Source organism: Saimiri boliviensis, chromosome 21, assembly GCF_048565385.1.
Source record: "Saimiri boliviensis isolate mSaiBol1 chromosome 21, mSaiBol1.pri, whole genome shotgun sequence".
Taxonomy (NCBI): domain Eukaryota; kingdom Metazoa; phylum Chordata; class Mammalia; order Primates; family Cebidae; genus Saimiri; species Saimiri boliviensis.
In genome coordinates, this window is record NC_133469.1 from 5,688,533 (window position 1) to 5,708,793 (window position 20,261).

Here is a 20,261-nt window from a genome sequence, read left to right on the forward strand (position 1 = left end):
GTGCCCACTAGTGTCCTGCCCAGACTCGTCTACTGCCTGAAGAAGACCTCCCGGCAGCCTGGTTCTTGACTGGGGCCTGCTAGCTGCCACTCCTGGTGCAGGGAAGGCGGGAGCCCTGCCTGTTTGCCTGCAGGGATTTGCCAGTGAGTGTCCCATGCTGGGAAAGTGGAGTCGTGGGTCCAGGATTCCACTCTCTTTCTTGAGCTCCATCTCTCTGCCCTGTGCCCTTCTGGGTGAGACCCTCTGTCCTGTCGGAGGCCTCGGTGAGTAGCCACAGTGCAGCCCTGGGCCTGTGCTGTCTTGAGCTGTCAGCCCCAGATGGCTTCCTTGCTCCCCTGCCGCCGACCCCCGGAGTGGGCTGGGCCAGGGCTGCTGTTCATGCTTGGTCTCAGCCCTTCCCTCCTCCTGCCCGCCCTTGGCAGTGAGCGGCCCTTGGTGTTCTGGCTGGTGAGCGTGACTGGACCCTGCCTGTTTGGGAGCTGGCTTTTTTTAGCTGTTGATGACATAAACCAAACTTTGCATCTGAGAAAGGAGGAGGGGCTGAGGGCGAGGGGCTTCTTGGTGAGGAGGGGCCTGTGCTCACTGGCAGTGGCTTTTGCTGTTGTTGTTTTTAATCTTTTTAACTGATTAGAGAACTGAACTCTTCCCCCCAAATCAAAGCCTGTTTGTGCCCCTCCCAGCCAACTCGTGAGGTATTTGTGTCTGTTCTCAGCTTTGTGTAGGGGGTGAAAGGTTTTCCTTGTAGGTGTCTAAGTGTGAGCAATTACGTTCCTCTTCGGGCGGTAAATCTGAGTCATGTCTGGTCCTGCATACACAGTATGTTTTTTATGCCAAGTCAATGGGATACATGCTTATTCCTTTTTAGCATAAATCCTGGGACACAGTGTGTTTGCATAATTTATTTTTATTTTTAATCAAGAAGACAAGATGTTTCAGCAGAATTCTTGGTCTGTGGATCTGCTGTTTAAAGTGCTGAGAAAAGCGTTCAACAAATATTGTGGTTGTTTCTCTGGCTTCCCAATATGACACATCTCTTCCTGGTGACTCTACAGTAACATTGCCTTGCCCTGCCACATAAGGGCTTTATGAAAAAACCTTTTCAGCCTGAAATATGACAGTAAGTACATCTGCCTGCTCATTCATTGTATGTATACTCTTCTTTCCAGTGAAATGGAAATTTCAAATTCAGAATTATTGCCAGCCAAATTACCTTTATCAGTGAAAGAGCATCTGCTCGCAATTACTTATAAAATAAGAAAAATGAATCCTTTCGGCATGTACATTTGCAACTCTGATGTGTATAGATTGGAAGTAATGCCTGGAGTTTAGCAGCCCATCCTTCACTGGGCCCAGATGGGAGGATGCACGTCACGGGGTGTAAGGCGCTGGCTGGCCACGTCCACATTCGTCATGACCCGCTGCCACGGAAGCCACGGAATCGTGGGAAGTGACCATTTCCGTGCGAAAAAGGACACTCCCCGGTGCATTCTGGATGGATGTTCCATGGGCTCCAGAATCAAGTCAGCTTAGCCAGGCTGTGTTGGGTGACCCAGTGGAGCACTTGCCACGGAGCATTTAGCCGTGGCTACTGTGGTCTCCTGCTGTGGCTGCTGTGACCTCGGGGTGGGCGTGGGTTTCAGGGTCCTGCACCAGGCAGAAGGCCAGGCCCTCGGGACACTGAGAGCTGGTGATTTGGGTGCAGTGCAAGGCTTTTTGCCTTTTCTGGTTCCTACAAGTTCCTGAGTTCCTGGCGGGCAGAAACAGGACTTGTCTTCCCTGCAGCTTTGCTTTCAGAGGCAGCCCTGGGGTGCGGAGGCCTCTGGTAAATCTCGCCTTAAGGAACCAGTGAACAAGGAGGCTCTCGTTCTGGAAAGGCCTTGCCTATGCCCTTGTGAGGTTGACACTGTGCCCGGGTTTCTGGCAATTCCTCATGACTGGGTGCCCTTGCAGATGTACTGGGCTTTGCCCTGAGGAGGGCAGGTGGCTGTGCCCAGGGTGCAGGTGCCCAGAGACGCAAGGGTGGGCCCATGCTTTGCTCTGGTGGTGTGGGTCATTTCAAGGGGACAGAGGGGGACAGTCCTCAGGCCCATCTTGGCCTGGCTGCATCCTTATGTGCACCTTTGGACAGGTCCCTCACCTGCCTCACCTCACACGTAAGGGGCAAGGGGCCCCAGGATCAGGGCGTGAGGTGCGTGGCCCCGTCCAGTGGAGTTCGGTACAGATCGGCTGGCCATTGTGCTCCGGCCAGAACGGGCTCCTTCTCAAGGCAGCGTCCCTCAGGGAGGGGCTGAGGGCTTGGTGGCCTTGTGCCTTCCGCCCCTAAGTCCCTGCAAGCAGGGCAGGAAGGGTTAAATTTTACTCTGTTTAGTTACTGTAATGACAGGTGTTCCAGAAATATTAATGTGTGTTCAATTTTTCAAATCTGCTTCTTGGCGGTTTGTGTTAGGAGAGCGTTGTCTGCTTCCCAGGCCCGTGGTACAGCTGTCTGTTTTCCCGGGTGGGGACATGCCAACCCCCTATGCAGGTGGGCAGCTGCTGTGGGTGGGTCAGGGACCGGCCGGTCCGGTGAGCCGCAGCTCCTCTTCTGTGTGTGACTCTGCGGTGCTCACCTTCCCAGTGTTCACCTCGTCCTCATCCATGGCAGAGGCCACCCTGGTGCCTGGCTGCCCAGTTAACAAGTGTGTGCCCTGCATGCGTCACACACAGGATGGGCCACAGCCTGCCTTGGTGCTGCTCTCTGGGCCTGGGCAAAGTCCCTGCCCTGGAGGAAGTGACCGTCTAATGGTTAAGACCCTCTGGCAAGGCCCACTCACCCTGGGTCCCCTCGGCCGGGCCCAGGGCCTGGCCCAGTGAGTGCTTGGTTGAGAGGCCTCGTCATACACCAGGCTTGGCTCTCACTGTATTGGTGCCTGGAGTGAGGGGAGAGCGAGCAGATGGGAACGCACATCCGCAGGGAAGAACTGAGGCCCTGCAGCCCTGTCAGCCGCTTGCTTGAAGCCTCCTTTGTAAAATGTGGGCTCTGTACCTGTGTCCTGGTTATTCGTCTGTGACTGTCCTACTGTGGCCTTGGTACACTGGGGCCCTGCCCTGGCAGCACTGGAGCACCTTCAGAGCCGTGGCCAGACAGGGATGCGTGGTGTGGCTGTGTGTCACAGCAGGAGACCACGGTGGCCATGGCAGGTGGTCTGCTGGGTGACCCAGCACAGCCTGGCCAAGCCAGCTTGATTCTGGAGCGCATGGGACATCCATTCGGGGAACCCAGGCTGCTGACCTCAGCCCATCTCCACTGCAGAGCCTCACTCATGCCAGTGCAAGGTGGCACCCACTTGCTGCAGCCCAGATGTCCACACAGAGCTGTGGGCCAGGAGAGGCCAGCGAAACCAGTCCCACCTGCCAGGCCAGACACCTACCCCGGAGCGCTGCTGTCATGCTGCTGTCCCTGCCGCCCTACGTGGCCCCTCCTTCCTCGGGTGCTCTGTTTCAGGAGTGGTTTTTCCTCCCCTGTCACTGTTGTTCTGGCTGCTCTTCCCCAGGTAGCCAACTGCATATTCACGGAAGCTCATTCTTTTTTTCTGTGCAAAGGGCCTGGTTGAGTAAATGTAGTCATTTTCTAAATGGCTGGCTTGAAGTGTTTATCAGACTTGAATTCCACAGTAATCTGCATGCCCTGTGTTAGTGCACTGGAGGCAGCTGAGGCTGGTGGCAGCTCGGGTAGACTTCTGCCCTCCGAGGGGCACGGGCAGAGGTCAGGCCTGGACGGCGGAGCCCCCTCAGGGTCTCTTCTGTTGGTTTAGTTTTGTAGCCACAGATTAACTTCAAGTTGGAAATGATTCTGTAAGTTCTTTGAAAACAACATACCGTTCTGGGTGTTTGTTGCTGGATGACTCCTCGTGGTTGCTGTGTTGAGAAACAGAAGTAGAGGAGGAGGATGGTCAGGCTGGGAATGTGTCCATCTTCCGGTCACCTGTTTGCTCCTTGCACTCATACATCCGCTCATTCATTCATCACAGGCACCTGACAGACACTCACGGACACTCACTGTGTGTACTGAGGGCCGGGAAACACAGGTGACAGAGACCTGGACCCATACCTGACCAGCTCACACCCCAGGGTGGGCAGGGGCCCTGGGCACTTATGCCACTTTCGTGATGAATGCTTCCATAGAGGTGGGCATAGAACCAAAAAGAGGGGAAGGCTCCCCGTGTGGGGTGTTTCTGGAAGCATCTAGGAGTTTTGATGTCCGGGTAGCCTGGCACTGGGCAGAGACAGGTGCCCTGTTGGAAGCCTGCTGTGAGGCTGAGCCTGGGGCTCTGGGAAGCCTGCGTGGTGGTGTGGGTATGGTTGATCACCTTGTGCCACTGCGGGAGGCACAGTGTTTGAGGGGAGGGCAGCAGTGAAGGCCAAGGAGTCTGGCGCCTTTCTCAGGCACTGTGACTTCCTTCTGTGGGCCATTTGTGTGGATCCTAAGACACCTGCTGGCACCCCCTTTTTGCTCGTCCCCTGGGGGGTGAGCAGCTGTGAGATTAAATCCTGCTGGGGCTGTGGCCTCAGGGTCCCCCAGGCAGCCGTGCTCTGTTCCCTCTGCTTGCTGCACTACGCTTTACTTAGAGACTGTGGGAGCCATTTCTTGATAGTGAAGTTAGTTTTATTTAAAAAGTAAATGCCTTTAATAAAGCGCCAGCTGATGAGAAGGAAGCTGTTAAGCGAACCACAAGCTGATGCCGCCTCTGGACCTGCACGCAGCACCCTCTCCCTCGGTGTGGAGCTCCCACATGAGCCACCGGGACCCTCCTTCCTGTGCCCGTGAGCCTGCGTGGTGCCGCGTCTGTGTGACCTGCCCTCTGAGGAGGTCCCAGTGCACAGGTCTGACCAGCACGGCAGCATCTTCGCTGGAGCCTCCTACATCCCACCTGGAAGAGTCTGATGCCGAGTCAAGATCAGAACCTGCGTTTAACAGCTCCCAAGGCAATGACGATGAAAACGAGGGGGAGGAGGAAGATGAAGACATGATGATGTCCAGCCCTACTTGATACTGCCTTGGGTCACTCACTGCCAAGCCCACTGCACCCTGGTGCCAGGCCCTCCTCACCCCCAAAGTGGGCCCATGCGTTTCCTGTGCCCCTGCCATCTCTGGCCCTGGCTACTCCAGTGTTTTTCACCCAGCTCCTTTCAGAGGGGGTTTTTCAGCCCCTCCAAGGCAGGGGATGCAATCCTGGCCTACGTGCCGGGGGCCTTGGGCAATGGAGCTCGAATAGGCCCAGTGCAAAGATGATGTCTCATTGAAATCGTAGATTTTATCCTAACGACTAATGACGAGAATTGACTTTATGGCATATTACGTATTGGTTTTGGTTTTAATACACAAATAACATTTTCATTCGCTCACAGTCAGCTCTCCTAGCTGCTGGCGTGTGACCCTCTCTGCTTGCAGCCGACTCTAGCACTGAAGTGTCAGGTTCCCTGAGTCACATCGGGCATCAGCGTTCCCAGTCACTCATCCACCAAAACATTCCACGTTGAAGCTCTCTTGGGGGCAGGGGAGACAGGTGGGCTTGCTGATGAAGAAATGCAGGCATCTGTGGCCATGTTTGTGTGGTGTGTGCCAGGCCTTTTCATAGAGCAAAGAGCAGACCAACCCCCTGTGGTAGCAATTCCTGTACATGCAGTGAGGAGATGCCAGCTGGAGGAGCTGCGGTGCAGGCTGCCCTGCTGCCGGGGACCCCGCCTCCACCTGCTTGCCTGGCCTGCCTGGCCAGCTTGTACCTGTTCTCTGCAGGGCCGGAGCCCTGGTGCTCACGTTTGCCACTGCAGAGGCAGCACGCAGTGGTGGGTGTATGGGTGCCTGTGGGTCCAGACAGCCTCCTGATGGGCAGTCCTGTGGGGTTGTGGCAAGACAGTCCAGCCTCCCTTGTGACTTCCTCCCAGGCTTGCCCCTGGGGCTCAGAGGGGAGCGTTTGCTGTTCTGCTCCGTCCAGTTCTGCAGTTTCCAGAGTTAATTATTCACTATCGTGTGGGAGTAGAGCGTGTGTTGCTGTATCTACCCCAAAGTGTGAACCAGGGCCTCACCCTGCGGGCGTCCCTGACACCCAGCCCTGCACGCTTGCCCTGGTCAGCCGAGGACAGCAGAGGTTTAGGGGAGGAGGGAGACGGTGAAGACAGAGACAGTGAAGGGACCAGCTTCCGTCACCAGCAGGGTCCCATCATGGGGAAAAGAGCCGCCTGTGCTTTCCCAGGGCCAGCCTGGCAGAGCCTTCTTGGAAACCAACCCCTGTCCTTAAGGGACGGCAGCTCCCAGTCCCGCGGCCCTGATGTCCAGGCAGGCATTTACGTGTCCTGGCCGAGCTCCTGGCCCTTCAGGTTCAGGGCGCTACTGATGGACCCTGCTATTCCTCCTCCCCCTGCTTCTCACTTGTTGCTGAAATATTGCAAGTCACCATTGACTGGAGTGAAACAAACCAGTCTACAGAATACTAGCTTTTCTCTGGTATTTGTTTGTCATTTCTAGAACTTTCTTTGAGGGATTGAATGGAGATCCCTGTGAAGTTTTATAGGATCTTTTCTCAGGGCAGGCCAGGGTGAGGTAAGCATGGAGAGAAGGAAGGTGTAACTCGGAAGTAGGGGTAGCACAGAAAGAGGGCAGTCAGCACCCCTGGGGTGCACCTGTGTTCTAAAAATCAAGGATGCACAATCTGGCTCAATTTGGCAATCATCAGCAATTATTATTTGTTTGTATAAAGGAGCATCCGTTCTTCTAGGCTCTTTAGAGTAGGACTTCATGGGCAGAACCTGGGAAAGAGGAGCGTAGGCACCACGATCACCGGGACTTTCCTTCCAGGAGTGACAGCTCCAGGACTCAGCAGCGGGTGAGGCAGGGAGTGCAGGGCCCGAGCTCAGGCTGCCGCCCACCACAGCTGGACGGCGGGAGCACACGTGGTGGTGTGGAGCGCGTGCTTCTGGGAGTGAATCTTGGGAAAGCCTGGCTCTTTCCAGAGGCGCAGCTGTCTTCAGGCGTGTCCTCATCCTGGAATGCAGGGGTGTCGTCCACCGGGCCTGCCGTGCTCGTGTCCCACCCACCCGCTCAACTGTTGGGTCCAGGTCCAGGTGGAGCATTTCCCTGGACAAGATTGGGCTCCTCTCGGGGAGCAGGCAAGCTTATCTCCTGTGTGTCTTTAAGTCCCTCTGGACACCAGCTTGGGTCTGTGGAGCTTCTGTGGAATAGGGGAAAGAGCACCTATCTGTGGACACCCTGACCCCAGCCCGTCCCCCCCCGCCCCATCTTCCTGGGTGTTAGGGCATGAAGCGCCTGAACCTGGCCATGATTATAGTCATCACATCGGCAGGGCCACCATCTTTCCCTTTCCTCTGGGAAGGGACAGCTGTCGTCTCTTGTCAATAGATTCCGTTCTTTGCTCCTCAGCGGTTGCCGTTTGGGATTCCCTGTCGGAGTGGGCTTCTGAGGCGGGTGCAGGGCCTTGGGGGCACAAGTGAACTGGGTGCCAGTGCCTCCAGAGTGCTCCCCTGACAGCCTCGGGGCCTGTGTTTGTTTTGTGCAGAGCCAGTGCACCGGCACCTGGACCAGCACGAGGTGACATACCTGCAGTTTGCCTTCCGCTGGATGAACAACCTGCTGATGAGGGAGGTGCCCCTGCGCTGCACCATCCGCCTGTGGGACACCTACCAGGTGAGCTCTGCTTCGCGCCCCTCCCTGCTGTGGGTGCCGGCAGCCCGGCCGTTTCCTGTTGCCTTCTGCCCTGGGCCTGTGTGCTGCATTTGGTTTTGCACTCTCTCCATTGAAATATGATCCGTAGAAAGAATGCTTTTGGCCAGGCACAGTGGCTCATGCCTGTAAATCCCAGCACTTTGGGAGGCCGAGGCAGATGGATTGCCCGAGCTCAGGAGTTTGAGACCAATCATGGGCAACATGGTAAAACCCTGTCTCTATTAAAAATACAAAAAATACAGAAAAATCACCTGTAGTCTTAGCTACTCGGACGCTGAGGCATGAGCATCTCTTGAACCCCAGGCGGCAGAGGTTGCAGGAAGCCAAGATCGTGCCATTGCACTCCAGCCTGGAGACAGAGCGAGAATCCGTCTCAAACAAATAAATAAAGAATAAATGAATAAATAAATAGATGTAAAACAGGGAAAAGAACTTCAGGCCGTTCTGTTTGTGGCTGTTTCATTCTGCCTGCGTGGCGATGTGCTCGCTGGCAAGTTACGTTCTGAGCAGTGCGCTGGGAGCATGCGCGGGGTGCTAGTGACTGCTGTGAGTTTGAGCTACTTCTGCCAAAAAACTCACGTTCGGGACTCACACCTTGTCTATATTTTGAGTTGCGTGTAATAAAGATTTTTTAAAATCACAGATTCAGTGCAGCATGAAATTTTCTACTCTTCACCAGTTTTGATGAAATTCAGTTCTTGAGGAGATTGAGTTTTCTGGAAGAAGCCACCTCTGTTCGCTTGAGTGTCCTGTCACTTATTCTAGCACCTTTTCATTTTGTTGGAGATGTTTGCCGAAGCGGAGGCGGTGCTGTGGGGGGGGGGGGGTCTTATGTGCCAGCCTTTCATCATCAGTTACAAATAGCAGGCACCATTATGTGGGATTAGGAACCAAATCTACAGAGTGCTAAAGAGAGACGCATATGGGTGCTTTTCATCCCGACACCTCAAGAGCCAGGCTTTTTACTGCAGTGAGCACAGCCTTTCATGGGCTGTGTGTTCTGGCTTTGCAGGGGGCCAGCTGCCCCTGGAGGCTGATGCTGGGGGCGGGAAATGATCACCAGTCGGCAGGCTGTCATTGAAGTTCCCCACTTGGGTTTTGCTCTTCTAAGTGTTTGGCAGCTGCAGAATTTCTGGCCAGCAGCATTTGCTGGGACATAAAGCCTTACCTTGGGCTGTCTGGTTAAAGTAGCTGTCAGTCTAGTGCTATTAATCGGCTCTCCATAATATTACAGGAAACAAAACTTAATATCCTGTAAATTGCTAATGCTCTCCATTTTTGTGATTGGTTAGGCTGTTTGAGACCCAGACCTCCCTCATTAAACACAGAGTTCCTTGTAATACTGTCCCCATTACGAATAAATTAGGTATTAAGTCAATCGCATTTTTAAGGAGCCAAAAAATGGATCGGCTTGCCCACGTTCTGCACCGCCTCCCTAAAACTCCTAATAGGTATTAAAACTTTAAGCACAGTTGTGGCATCTTTATTGAGTTAATTTTCTTGAAATTAAATTTTGTCATGAATTGACTCATTTGTACCAGGGACTCATTCTTGAACTGACAGTACCCTGGTTATAAACCTCTTCATATCTTAAAAATTGGGGGTATTTCTATTTTACAGGGCCAAGTAACCATGAAATTGTATTGCATCTTTTGGCAATGAAAATACATAGTAATCATAGGAAAGCCATCGGGTGATTACTCTCCCCTAAACTAGGGTGTTTATTAGCTGAGCCATTGCAGGTTTCAGTTACTCTTTAACCCCTTACAAGGTAGCTTAAAATCCTCTTGGGACACATGTCAATAAAAGGTTGTTTAGAAGCACTGACGCTGTCCCAGGCCCTGAACTAGGTGGCATATAAAAATGAATGAGATGCGTTGTGTGAGCATGACGAAAGGCATGGAAGAAGGGCCAGTTATGCAGAGATAGCCCAGATGGGAGGGAATGACCCTCCACCCTGGGGGTCGCATGTCCCCTCATGGATGCCTGCAGTGGCCGTGGGGAGGCAGTCCCAGCTCCTGGAAGAACCCAAGCCCGTGAGAGCCAGTTGGGGTCCTCTGTCAAACATGGATGCCAGCTTTCCTTTTTACCCCCATTTTGGACAGCAGCAAAGACACACCCAACCGTCTAAGACCAGACCCTACTCTCAGATCTCTGGATGTCTCCCGCCTTCAGCAAGACAGAGATCTCTGGGCTTCTTTCCTTTGCTGTTGGTTGGCAGCTGGAGAGCTGACTGGGTCCGCTCTTAAGTTCCTTGTTGCCACTTAGCCAGGCGCTCTTGTTCCATTTCCCTGTCCCAAGTCCTCAGTGCTCTGCTCTGGAGCCTCTTCTTCAACACGGTGGACATATGTCCTCGATGTATTGGACATACATCCTTCCATCGTCATGTGGGGCTTTGCTGCACAGTGCATGAAGAAAAGCAGTGTGAAGTTGCCAGGAACATGATCAGCTGGGTGCTTCAGGTCTCACTGCTGTGGCACAGGCTATGCTTTGAGTACTTGGTGCTGAGCTGGGCTGCTCCTGGGTCTGAGGATGCAGTGCCAGTCCGTGCTGCTGATGGTTTTGGGGTGGCTTGCCTCCATTAGGGTTCCCTAAGGCACCCCCTCACCATGGCCCTAGCTCCTCGGTGCTGGCTACGAGCTGCCCTCTCACTCCCATGTGGGATGACCCCTTTGGAGGGAGGGTGGCTGTGGGCTCTGCTGAACCCTCTGGCTGTCTGGGCACCAGGCAAGCAGAGTCTTATTCTCTGAGAGCTGTAGTTTGCTAAGGTCAGAGGTACATCGAAGGCAGGAATGTCCCGGTAGCTCCTCAGCCTTCAGAGCACGGATGCCTTGCTCGTATGAACTTCCCCAGCATCGCTCCTCCAGCAGTGTCCCAAGGCCACGTGTGTGACCTCTGTTGTACTGTCTGAGACCAGGCGTCAGCCACGAGGGAAAGTGTTCCAGTAATCAGTTGCTCTGAGGAGGCAGGTGGGCCTGATATTGATGAGCACGTGTTCTCTTCTTTCATTAATTCAGAAAAAACTTGTAATGTTAAAGGTCAGGAATAAGGGGTGAAGCAGGAACAGCCTCTGTAGCTGCCACTTGAGAGTGGGTCGGAAGGCCTCGCCAGCAGGCACGTTGGCCAGCTCCCTGGGGAACTGCGTGGCTGGGCGCTGCATGTCTCCATCTCTGATCAGCAGCCTCCCTCGATATGAATATTTATTCCAGAAGCAAGCGTTGAGAGCCTGCTGTGCACTACATCATGCTGGGACTGGGGAGACCCAGGACGCCAGACAGGGACCTCCCTGTCCTCACGGCGCTTACTTTCTCGTGGGAGATCAGGAACGGAGGCCGGATGTGCGTGCGGCAGGCAGGGCTCTGTGCGAGTGAGTCACAGATGCTGCAAAGACAATGACGTCAGGAAGCCAGGGGTCATTTCTGAGTAAAGAATGAGAGGAAAGTGGCATTTTAAAACCAGTCACACAGATGGGTACGGAGGGAGACGCCTGGAACCCAGGAGCAGGGCTGAGCCCGCTTTTGTGGTCCCCCTGGTGTGGAAGGAGCAGAGGCAGGGATGCCGGCGGTATGAACATGGGGGCCGCGCTCAGGGGGCAGAGGGCTTTGCGGGCTGCTTTTAGTGGTAGGGAGTGGAGACAGCCTCTCTGTGGACGTGCGAGCTGGAACCCGAGTGAAGGGAGGGGTGAGGCAGGTGAAGGTGCGGGGAGAGGATGCTGTGGGCACCCAGGACACGGGACACTGTTACCTGGAGGATCGTCTCCTCAGAGCCACCAGTGTGGTGGGAGTGAAGTCGGAGACACCTCTGTGAACTCACGCTTCACTCCCTGAGGTGGGTACAGGTGGCTACACGTGGATGCAGGCAGAGACATGTACCTACATGTGTGTCAGCTCACACGTGCATGGCCAGTGTGAACTCGCACCTCACTCATTAAAGGATAGCAGCTATACGTGGACGCGGGTAGAGACATGGACATACATGTACATCAGCTCACGCATGCATGTCCTTGCTGTCAGCTGAGGGCCTGGAAGCAATGACACCCCAGGAGTAATGAACGCACCTGCTACCTGGATGTTGGTTTCCAATTCTGCTCTCCAGTAAAAGGAACCCGGGTTCTGTGGAGAAGGGGCTGACTAGAGCTGGGCAGGAGTGGACAAGCTAGCCTGGAGCATCTTGCAGGGCCAGAAAGTGAGGAAGGGCTCACACCACCCACTGTGAAGGGTGGTGTTAAACCACTCATGTGAGTCTGACCACCTGATCTCATCACCACCTCCAGTATCGGGTATTACAATTCCATGGGCGATTTGGTGGGGACACAGACCCAACCCTGCATCAGCAGTGGTCACTGATGGCTGAGAGCAGGTGTGTGGGGGTGAATTCAGCCAGGATGAGGGGGCATCGAGTAAGTGGGGTCAGAGGGCATCAGTAAGTCTGAGAAGTGTGACTCTGAAGGGAGACGGAAGCTCAGATAGCGGGCAGTTAGAACACGGGGCGGCTGATCCCCCAGCGGGTGATCCCTGGGCTCACGAGGCTGCTGGGATTGTTTGTCAGTGTAGGGAGGTGAGGATGCGGGGTCCTGTGCAAGGTTACCCCATGCAGGGCTGTGACTCCGCAGCAAAGGGGCAGGCGGGGTAAGCCCTGGAATGAAATAGAACAGATTCTGACAGGACATGCAAAAGCCAGGCTCTTTTCCCTACGTTCCAGTGACTTAGGGAGCATTCAGGGCTCTGAATAGGGTGTCCCTGTCCTCTGTGGATTGGCGAGTGAGCCTCAGCGAAGCTGGCCTCCTGGGCCTGGGAGTTTCCATTTCCAGTTTGGCGAAGGCCACCTCTCGTTGAGATCCCCTGTTGCCTCCAGGGCCTTGTGGACACTCTCATCGGTTACTTACTCGGCTTCAGAGTGGCTCCTCACACATCCTGTGAGCGGGGGAGGGACTCTCTGGGGAACGGCGAACATCTCCAAGCTGTACTTTTCCTATTCCCCAGTGATTTGATTCTTTTTTCTAAGAAAAGGATACACTTACTTTTGCCAGGTGAGTATTGCAAGATGACTTCATTTGGCTTAAGACATTTATTAAATTCCTTTCTAGTGATATCCAGAAGGCCACTTGAATTTTAATTGTGACACTTCTACTGCCCATATCCCGAAGTGTATCTTTAATCATCACTCCCCGCGCTCCTCACACAGGCCTGGCTGTAAATTGCAGGGGATGAGAGATGGCACTTGTCTCCCTGGGCTTTGGATCTGGTCATTCCTCTATGATTTGCCTCCTCTCCTGGGGGTCTGAGCTTATTCACAGCGAGCTCAGGGTGGACTCCTGCTGAGGGGGAGTCCTCCCACTCCATGCCCCAGGGCAGGTGCTTTGGAGGGGCGTGGAGTGTGAGAATCTGTGGCCAGAATGCTTTTATACATGGAGGCTCCAAATTGCCCACTGGTTGCCAAACAGATCTGGATCTTTTAAGGAAAAGGCTTATGTGAGTATTTCACAAAAGCCCTAGTGGGTCCGTGTTCTCTGCGGCGTCCTGAGCTCGGACGGAGGGCGTTTCTGCCCTAATTCAATGTTTACCTGTGTATCATGGGCGAGCGAGTTCCTGGTGCTCACCGTGAGGGGCTGCTGCTGGTTCCGAGGAAGGCTTTTCCTGTGATAATTGGCAGACCTTTTCTGTAAAGGGCTAGATAGTAAACACTTCAGGCTTGCGGGTCGTGTGGACTTTTTCACAACTTCTCTGCTGTCATGGCACAGAAGCAGCCACAGACGTGGACAGCGGGCCTGGCTGTGTCCCCGTGAGACTTGCTACTGAGGCACCAGCGAGCCGTGGTTGGTCGCCAGCCCTGACCGATAGCAAGCGCCCGGCCTCACACCACGTGCAGAGTCGGCGTCAGGTCAGATTGTCTCCCCACAGCCCGTATCACTGGGGTTTCGCCAGCTGTGCTGTTCACATTCTGGGCTTTATTGCCAGGCAGTGATTGTCACTAAGTTTTTATAGAAAGTGTAACTGGGGGTCTAGGAGTGTAAGCGCTTTGCCCAGGGTCCCCCTTCCCTTTCATACTGTGTCCCAGTTGCTTGTATTTTTGCCTCCCATGAGGCATGCTGGGCCCCAGGGCCCTGCTGAGGCACCATGCGAATGGGTTTCCGGTCTCTGGGTTACTCCAGGCCATGGATGGCTGGGGCAGAGGCCGGGGGCCAGGGCTGCCACTGCCAGTCCACAGCTCCGTCTGGCCAGAGCTGCTGTCGGTGTGCTGTGGCAGTGGGGGCGCTGTGGCTCCCGGTCTGTGGAACTGGTACTTTGTCAGCCTGTTCCAGAGGAAGAGAGAGAGAATAGATACAGTGACATTGGGACTCAGCGTTGCAGCGTTCAGATTTCCATGAGGGAGGAGCTCTGTGATTGCATTCCTCCTGTGCCCTGTGGGTCTGGCAGTTTGGCGGTGCCATTTCTGAGATGCAGCCCCACAGTCCAGGACACCAGACATGCCAGCCAGGGGAATGGGGTAGAGGTCAGGGCCAGGGCCAGGGCCTCCAGGCATGTGGAATGCTGGCTGCCTGATGGAACCCCCATCTGTCCGCTGCTGAGAGCGGCCACACAGACCCCTGCAGGCCCTGAGACACATCTAGAGGTAGCCTCGATCAAGAAGCAGCCTGTTCTGCCACCGATGCATCGTCGTGGCACCTGCTCCTTGTTCACTAGATTATGTGAAATCTCTTCATTGTATTCATTTTCTTCAGCGTGACCAGTATAAGCCTGGCCGTCCCTGGGGTGGGTGCCTCAGCAGGTAGCTGGAGGTGGGGGGGCTGCACTTTGCAGATGTCCCTCATATCTCTCAGGGCAGAGCTTGATCCTGGCCACCTTGCGCCCAGACTCAGTCAGCCCATGTGCAGTTATTGGCGACTGCTCCGGGTCGGGCTCTGTTCTTAGCACTCAGGCACAGCCACGGGAAATCTGGGCCTGCTGTCGAGGGCGCTTTTCCCAGAGACGGATGCTGACAGCAAACTAACAACATCTCTCAGGCACTTTTTTTTTTCAGTGATGAGGCCAGGAAGGCCGGCCCTTAGGGAGGGTGGCCAGGCGTGGGGGACGGGCCCTGAATTGAGATCTGCGCCACGTGGTGGTTCCAGTGGGAGAATGTTTCAGGTCTCGAGTGCCTGGGCCAGGACAGAACAGGTGAAGCGTGTGGGGAGTAGCAGGCAGGGCAGGGCGAGGGGCCCGAGGTTAGGGCCAGGACGCGGTCAGGGCCAGGATGTGGCTGCCCCCGGGCTGGCTGGAGAGGCGCAGCACGCCTGTGGTGCTCCAGGTGAGAGACCCAGTGTGGTTAGGAAAAGCCGCCGTGGAGACAGACACCAATGGGGGCCCTATCTAAGGCAGCAGCCCCTGCTGGCTGCCGTTTCACAGTCTGGCTGGCGGCCATTAGCAAGAATGTGATACAGGTGCCCAGGTGTTCTGGGGATGTGGGTGGGCACCTCATCTTCCCAGGGGTGGGGGACACTTCCTGGGGAGACGTGAGCAGGGTTGGTGCTGAGCTGCAACTGAGCAGGAGGAGGAGGGTGGAAGGGTGCAAAGAGGGTCCCTCCACAGGGCACAGAGCAGGTGTCCAGAAAGTGAGAGCTGGGTTGCCCCGAGGAAGAGCATTCCAAGTCTCTGAGGGGTAGGTGGGTGCAGCATGCTCTGTGTGAGGTGCGGTTGAGTGTGGCTGTACCAGGGTTATTTGGATGCCAGGGCAGGACTGAGGCTGCCAGACTCAGTTGGGGCCACGTGGGAGGCTCTGCATGCCTTGCCCAGATGTTGCATTTTATCTGGGGTGGGTGCTGGGGAGGAGCCTGAGCAGGGCAGGGGTCCCCCTTTCACCCTCCGTCATCATAGCAGCCCAGGGAGCTGGGCACTTGGGCAGAAGGGTATTGCCAAGGCTTTGCGGCCTGGCATTCGCCATCAGGTCAGAGTAGGGGGCCGATTGCTGTGTTTGTCTCAGGCCCTGCCCTTCCCCGAACCCCTCTGCTCTGTGCCTCTGTCCTGTGCCGTGCTGTACTGAGATCCTCCCTCTGGCTCCTGTTGCTAGGGATTTGTGCTGGATGTGAGCGATTTACTGGCTGGTCACTCATTTCCTCTGCCATCTGGGTGTCCTCAGCCCTGTATTTCCCCAGGAGTCCTTTGGACCTGCTGTTCTGGCTCCTTTGGAAGCCTGGGTGAGGGTGGACAGTGTGCTCCAAGTAGCGTACCTGTTGGATCCTCTGCACTGTGTGCCAGGCAACACCCCATGGGGCTCTCCTGAATGTCCCAGGTGCCACAGCTTGGATCTGTGGATCAGGTGTCAGTGAAACTGATGATCAGGTCAATTTAGTAAAGTTGGAGAAGCTGGTCTCCATACATTGTGCTTTCTCATGAGCCCATTAAGATTTGAGGTCGTAAGCTTTCCGTGCCTGCCCACCCACAGGAATTGGGCATACATCACTGCCAGCTGGGGAGGGATTTTGAAATGAGAATATTCAGCAGGACGTGGCTTGCTGCTGCTGTGTTTGGAAGGAGGAGCTGGAAGATGGATATATCCACTCCTTCAGAGTAGCCATGAAGTCAGTGTCATGGGGATTTAGAGCAGTATTTAAAGAACTGTCTGGAAAGCCCTTAGCAACTTTAAGCTTGCTTTCTTCATGCTTCAATCACTTTGGGTTTTATCAGAGCTTATTTGGGGCTCCAGGACTCTGCGGGAGATGGTTTCTTCCCTCCACAGGCCTGGCTCGCTCCAGCACCTTTCGACAGGTGTGTGAGGGCCCCATGGTCCGGTCTGGGTGCCTCCGGGAAATACTGACTCCCCAGGCGGGCTCTCAGGACCCCTGTCAACCTCCATGGTTTTTCACATGGGGCAGTCTCTCCTCGCTCTGCAGACAAAATACCAAGCTGTCCTTGGAGCAAGAAAAGTGATTTGTGTAACGTCTTTGGGTCCCTTCTTGTACATTTACAATAGAGAAGATCTGTGTTCTTTCTGAAGTTCCTTGATGGGGGTTGTGAAGTGCGGCAGCTGGTACCCGGCTGCACAGGCGGCTCCGTGTGCATGCCACTCGGACTCCGTGTGACGCACAGCCATGGTCGCGGCTGTGCTCCTCCGCGATTTGGCAGTCCACTCTCTGAGTCAGTCCAGGCCTCCCCATTCCACAGACGTCCAGCTTCCTCCCGGGCATGATCATGCAGAGGTGTCAGGCGGCACCATTGTAATCGATAGTGGATGACCGGTCTGAAGACAGCTCCTTGTACTTGCTCCGAAGTGGACAAGAATCCTTAGCCAGCTCCAGGGTTCGAATTTAATGGTAATGACATTTCCTAAGGCGAGATCAGAGAGTTCTTTTTGAATAGTGAAAACAGGCAGCAGAGCAGGCTCTGTTGTGACTCTTTTCTCCCACTGAGGTCATTTCTTGCTCACCAGTCCCTTCCTGAGGCGCAGCTGTGTGAACCAGGACAGTCAATATAAAAAGCAGCTGTCAGCCAGGTGGGGACCGGCTGTGATCTGCAGCCACAGTGGCCTGTGAGCGGCCTTCATCCGGGAAGCGGATGCTCTGCGGGGTGGAGCGGGGCTTGGTTTTGGTCCCAGAGCTCATGCCCCTTCTGGTGGCTGCAGCCTTGTCCCCATGTTCTCCCCACTCCCGGCACTGCACCCTGCAGCACCCCCAACCTCTGATTTTTGGAGGCGAGTGAAGAAAGCAGCAAGTCTTAGGGGGGACGGCCCTGGGCGGAGGTGGAGGTGAGAGGACCCGGGCCGAGGAGGTTCCTGGCCGTGGACCCTGGTGAGGGGGAGACAGGGCCGGAGCCCCTCAGATGGACTGGGTGACGCTCCCTGGGTGGAGGACATGAGGTGTGGTCCACCCGTGGGTGTCTGTGTGTGGGCACACAAGGCCTTACCCCCCAAGGAGGGTGTCCAAGTCCAAGTAACTTACAGGATGCCGGGAGGGTTCCCGAGTGGGACGGCCAGCTGTTTCTGACAGGTCACGGCTCGGGGGAGCAGAGTGCACAGTCCTTGCCCCCAACTGTGCGGGGCTTCCCTCTGGGACGTGGGGGTATCGGTAGGTCCTGCTGCTTCCCTGGAGGAGAGTCACAGGCCTGTTGGGTTCCTGGCAGGCTGGGAACGCTTTGGGCCCCAGAGCCCCTGTACCTCCCTTAGGGACTGGTCGGGATTTGTGCTGGGGGACCGCCTGGGAACACCAGCTGGGGAGGGTTGCTCCCACCTGGCCTTGTGAAGGTGTGGTCATGGGAGAGAAGCCAGGGACACAGTGCCACTCATACTTGAGAGCTGGGCCCTGGAATGGCCCCTGGACTTGGTCTGTGTGGCACTGGGGTCTGTGGGTAGGGAGACTAGGGCTGAACGTGAAACACAGCTTTCCACTGGAGCTGCTGCTGCCATGGTGCTCAGGCCCCTGATGCAGTGTCTCCTCCCTGCACATGTCCGGGTTTTGACTGAAGAGGAGTCAGCTGTTGATGCCTGAGTTGATCATCTCCAGGGGCCCGTCTGGGTCCCCCCTAGATCCCAGACCAAGGCAGCGGGATGCCAGGTGCAGGGCCAGAGGAGGCCACCTGAGGGCTTGTTCCCTAGGAGTGTGAGAAAGACTGTAGGGCCGCCCCACTTCAGGCCACAAGAGTTACTTTCTATGGGGCATTTTGGCTAAGCTTTGAGATGATCCATTCATTAATATTTTATCTGCAGTGTGACCTTAAGCAGCTTGTCTAACTGCTTTAGGCCTCTCGTGGCATGAAGCCCCAGAGGAGGGCTGGCTTTTGCTTGCTGTGAAGATTTGTGTTTCTCTTGAAAATTAGCTTGTTCTTAGTTCGAGGGTGTGGCGGAGGAGGGCTCGGGGACCTTCCCTCCCCACATGGCGCAGTTCTGTGATATACCAAGGCCAGTCCTACCCTCTCGCTAGAAATGCACGGCCTGGGAAGATTTCTGACAAGATGAGAAAGGAATGCACAAAAAATAGTAATGAAAGTTACACATTAAATAAAAATCATACACTTTTTGGAAAATGATGGAGTCGTATCTTGTGGCTGGTGATTGAAATCACAGCCCTAAAGAGTTGAGTGGATCACCCGTGCCGGGCAGCGTGCTGGGCGCTGAAGGAGAGGGGCGCAAATCCTCAGCACAGCTGTGTGCTGGCAACAGATAGACAGCCCTGGGCGGGGCAGTAAGACGGAGCCACCAGTGATGGTGACCAGAGGCCAGGCCTGCATTTTGACGGGACTTTGAGAGTGAACACTCAGTAGACCTCATCCTTGATGGTGGAAGAAGCTTGCACCATCCTGTGTGCAGGATCCAGAGCTGGGGTCTTCAGAGCCCATTGGGTGCCCTGGAGAGGCGTGGAGGCTGTGTGGTTCCCTGGGCTCCTGCCGTCCTCCCCCACTTCTGGCCTTTGCCCAAGCTATGCCCTGTTTTCTGCTGCAGACTCTGCTCCCTTCTCTTTGTTGGGTTGCCCACGGGACTTCTGCTCCAAAGCGCAGAGCTGACCCCAGCCTGGAGGCCAAGGGCAGCCCCTTAGTCTTTCTACACCGCCTCCTTCCCAGACCATGTGGGTGGGTGTCCTCTTTGCAAGCTGATGCTCTTTCAATGAAAGGCACAAGGAAAAAGCCAGAGCAGGTCCCAGTCGTGGCAAGGTGCCTGCTAGTCCGTCCCACGCTGCCCCAGCTCTGCTGTTCTTGCTGTGTTTACGGATTCTGGGTGCAGCTGAGAGAGGAGCCCAGGCTGGGCCTTGCCGCTGAGAGGTGTGTGTGGACCTGTCTTACTTGTGAGATGTGGTTTCAGGGTTTCACAGTGCAGGAAGGCTCCCCTCAGAGCACCCCCTTAGCATTTACTGGGTCAGTCCAAGCCCAGGGTCACCCCCGGTCTCTGTCAGGTAGGGAAAGAGTGGCATCCAGCCAGAGGCTGGGACATGGAGGATGCGTCACCTTCCAGGCCAGGGTGGTGAGGCCCCAGCACATCTCGTCCCTCTGTCACTTGCTGAGATGGTGCTCAGGAGTCTCCAGCCAGCGGCCCTGGTGAAAGAGGCCTCCTTGGCAGGCAGAGGACAAGGAGGAAGGGGTGAAGGGCACGGCAGCCTTGCCTTCCAGACGTCCACAGTGGCTGCCGCTGGGCCTGAGGAGCGTGGGGGAGGCTCTTATAGCTCCCTCAGGCCAGGCCTCTCCCATCAGCTCCCGTCCCTTGCCCTTCCTCTGCCGCCCCGCCCAGGCCACTCCTGCATCGCTTCTCCCGGTGAAAGGAGGTTGCTGTGTTCCTGTGTAGGCTGGGACGGGGAAGAGCTGTCTTGCCATTGCGCAGCTCTGGGGGAAGGTGGGACCCCTGCCGTGCCATTATTGGGAGCAGTGTGGGGGTGAGGGGCCTGCACAGGACCCTTTGGACGTGGCGGCCCCCATGCAGGGCGTACCTGACTGCTCACATGAGCCCTGGATTTATAGGATCTCTTTTAAGGTCTCGTGTAGCATGGTAATTACCTTCATTTTTATGTGTTCTGGAGGAAATCCAAACAGAAGTTAACCTAAGAACTGCTTTCAGGAGCTTGGCCTTGCGTGTCCCCAGCGTG

The 20,261-nt window shown here is 55.4% G+C and overlaps 1 protein-coding gene across 4 annotated transcripts in view; it reads left to right on the forward strand.

Moving 5' to 3' along the window:
* TBC1D22A (TBC1 domain family member 22A) overlaps positions 1-20,261 on the forward strand; it is a 366,614-nt gene that overhangs the window by 251,706 nt on the left and 94,647 nt on the right. For all 4 annotated transcript variants that reach the window (XM_074391214.1, XM_003932758.4, XM_074391215.1 and 1 more), the window contains one exon: positions 7,554-7,681. In XM_074391214.1, coding sequence (XP_074247315.1) covers positions 7,554-7,681 — 128 coding nt within the window. The remainder of the gene's footprint in view (positions 1-7,553; positions 7,682-20,261) is intronic.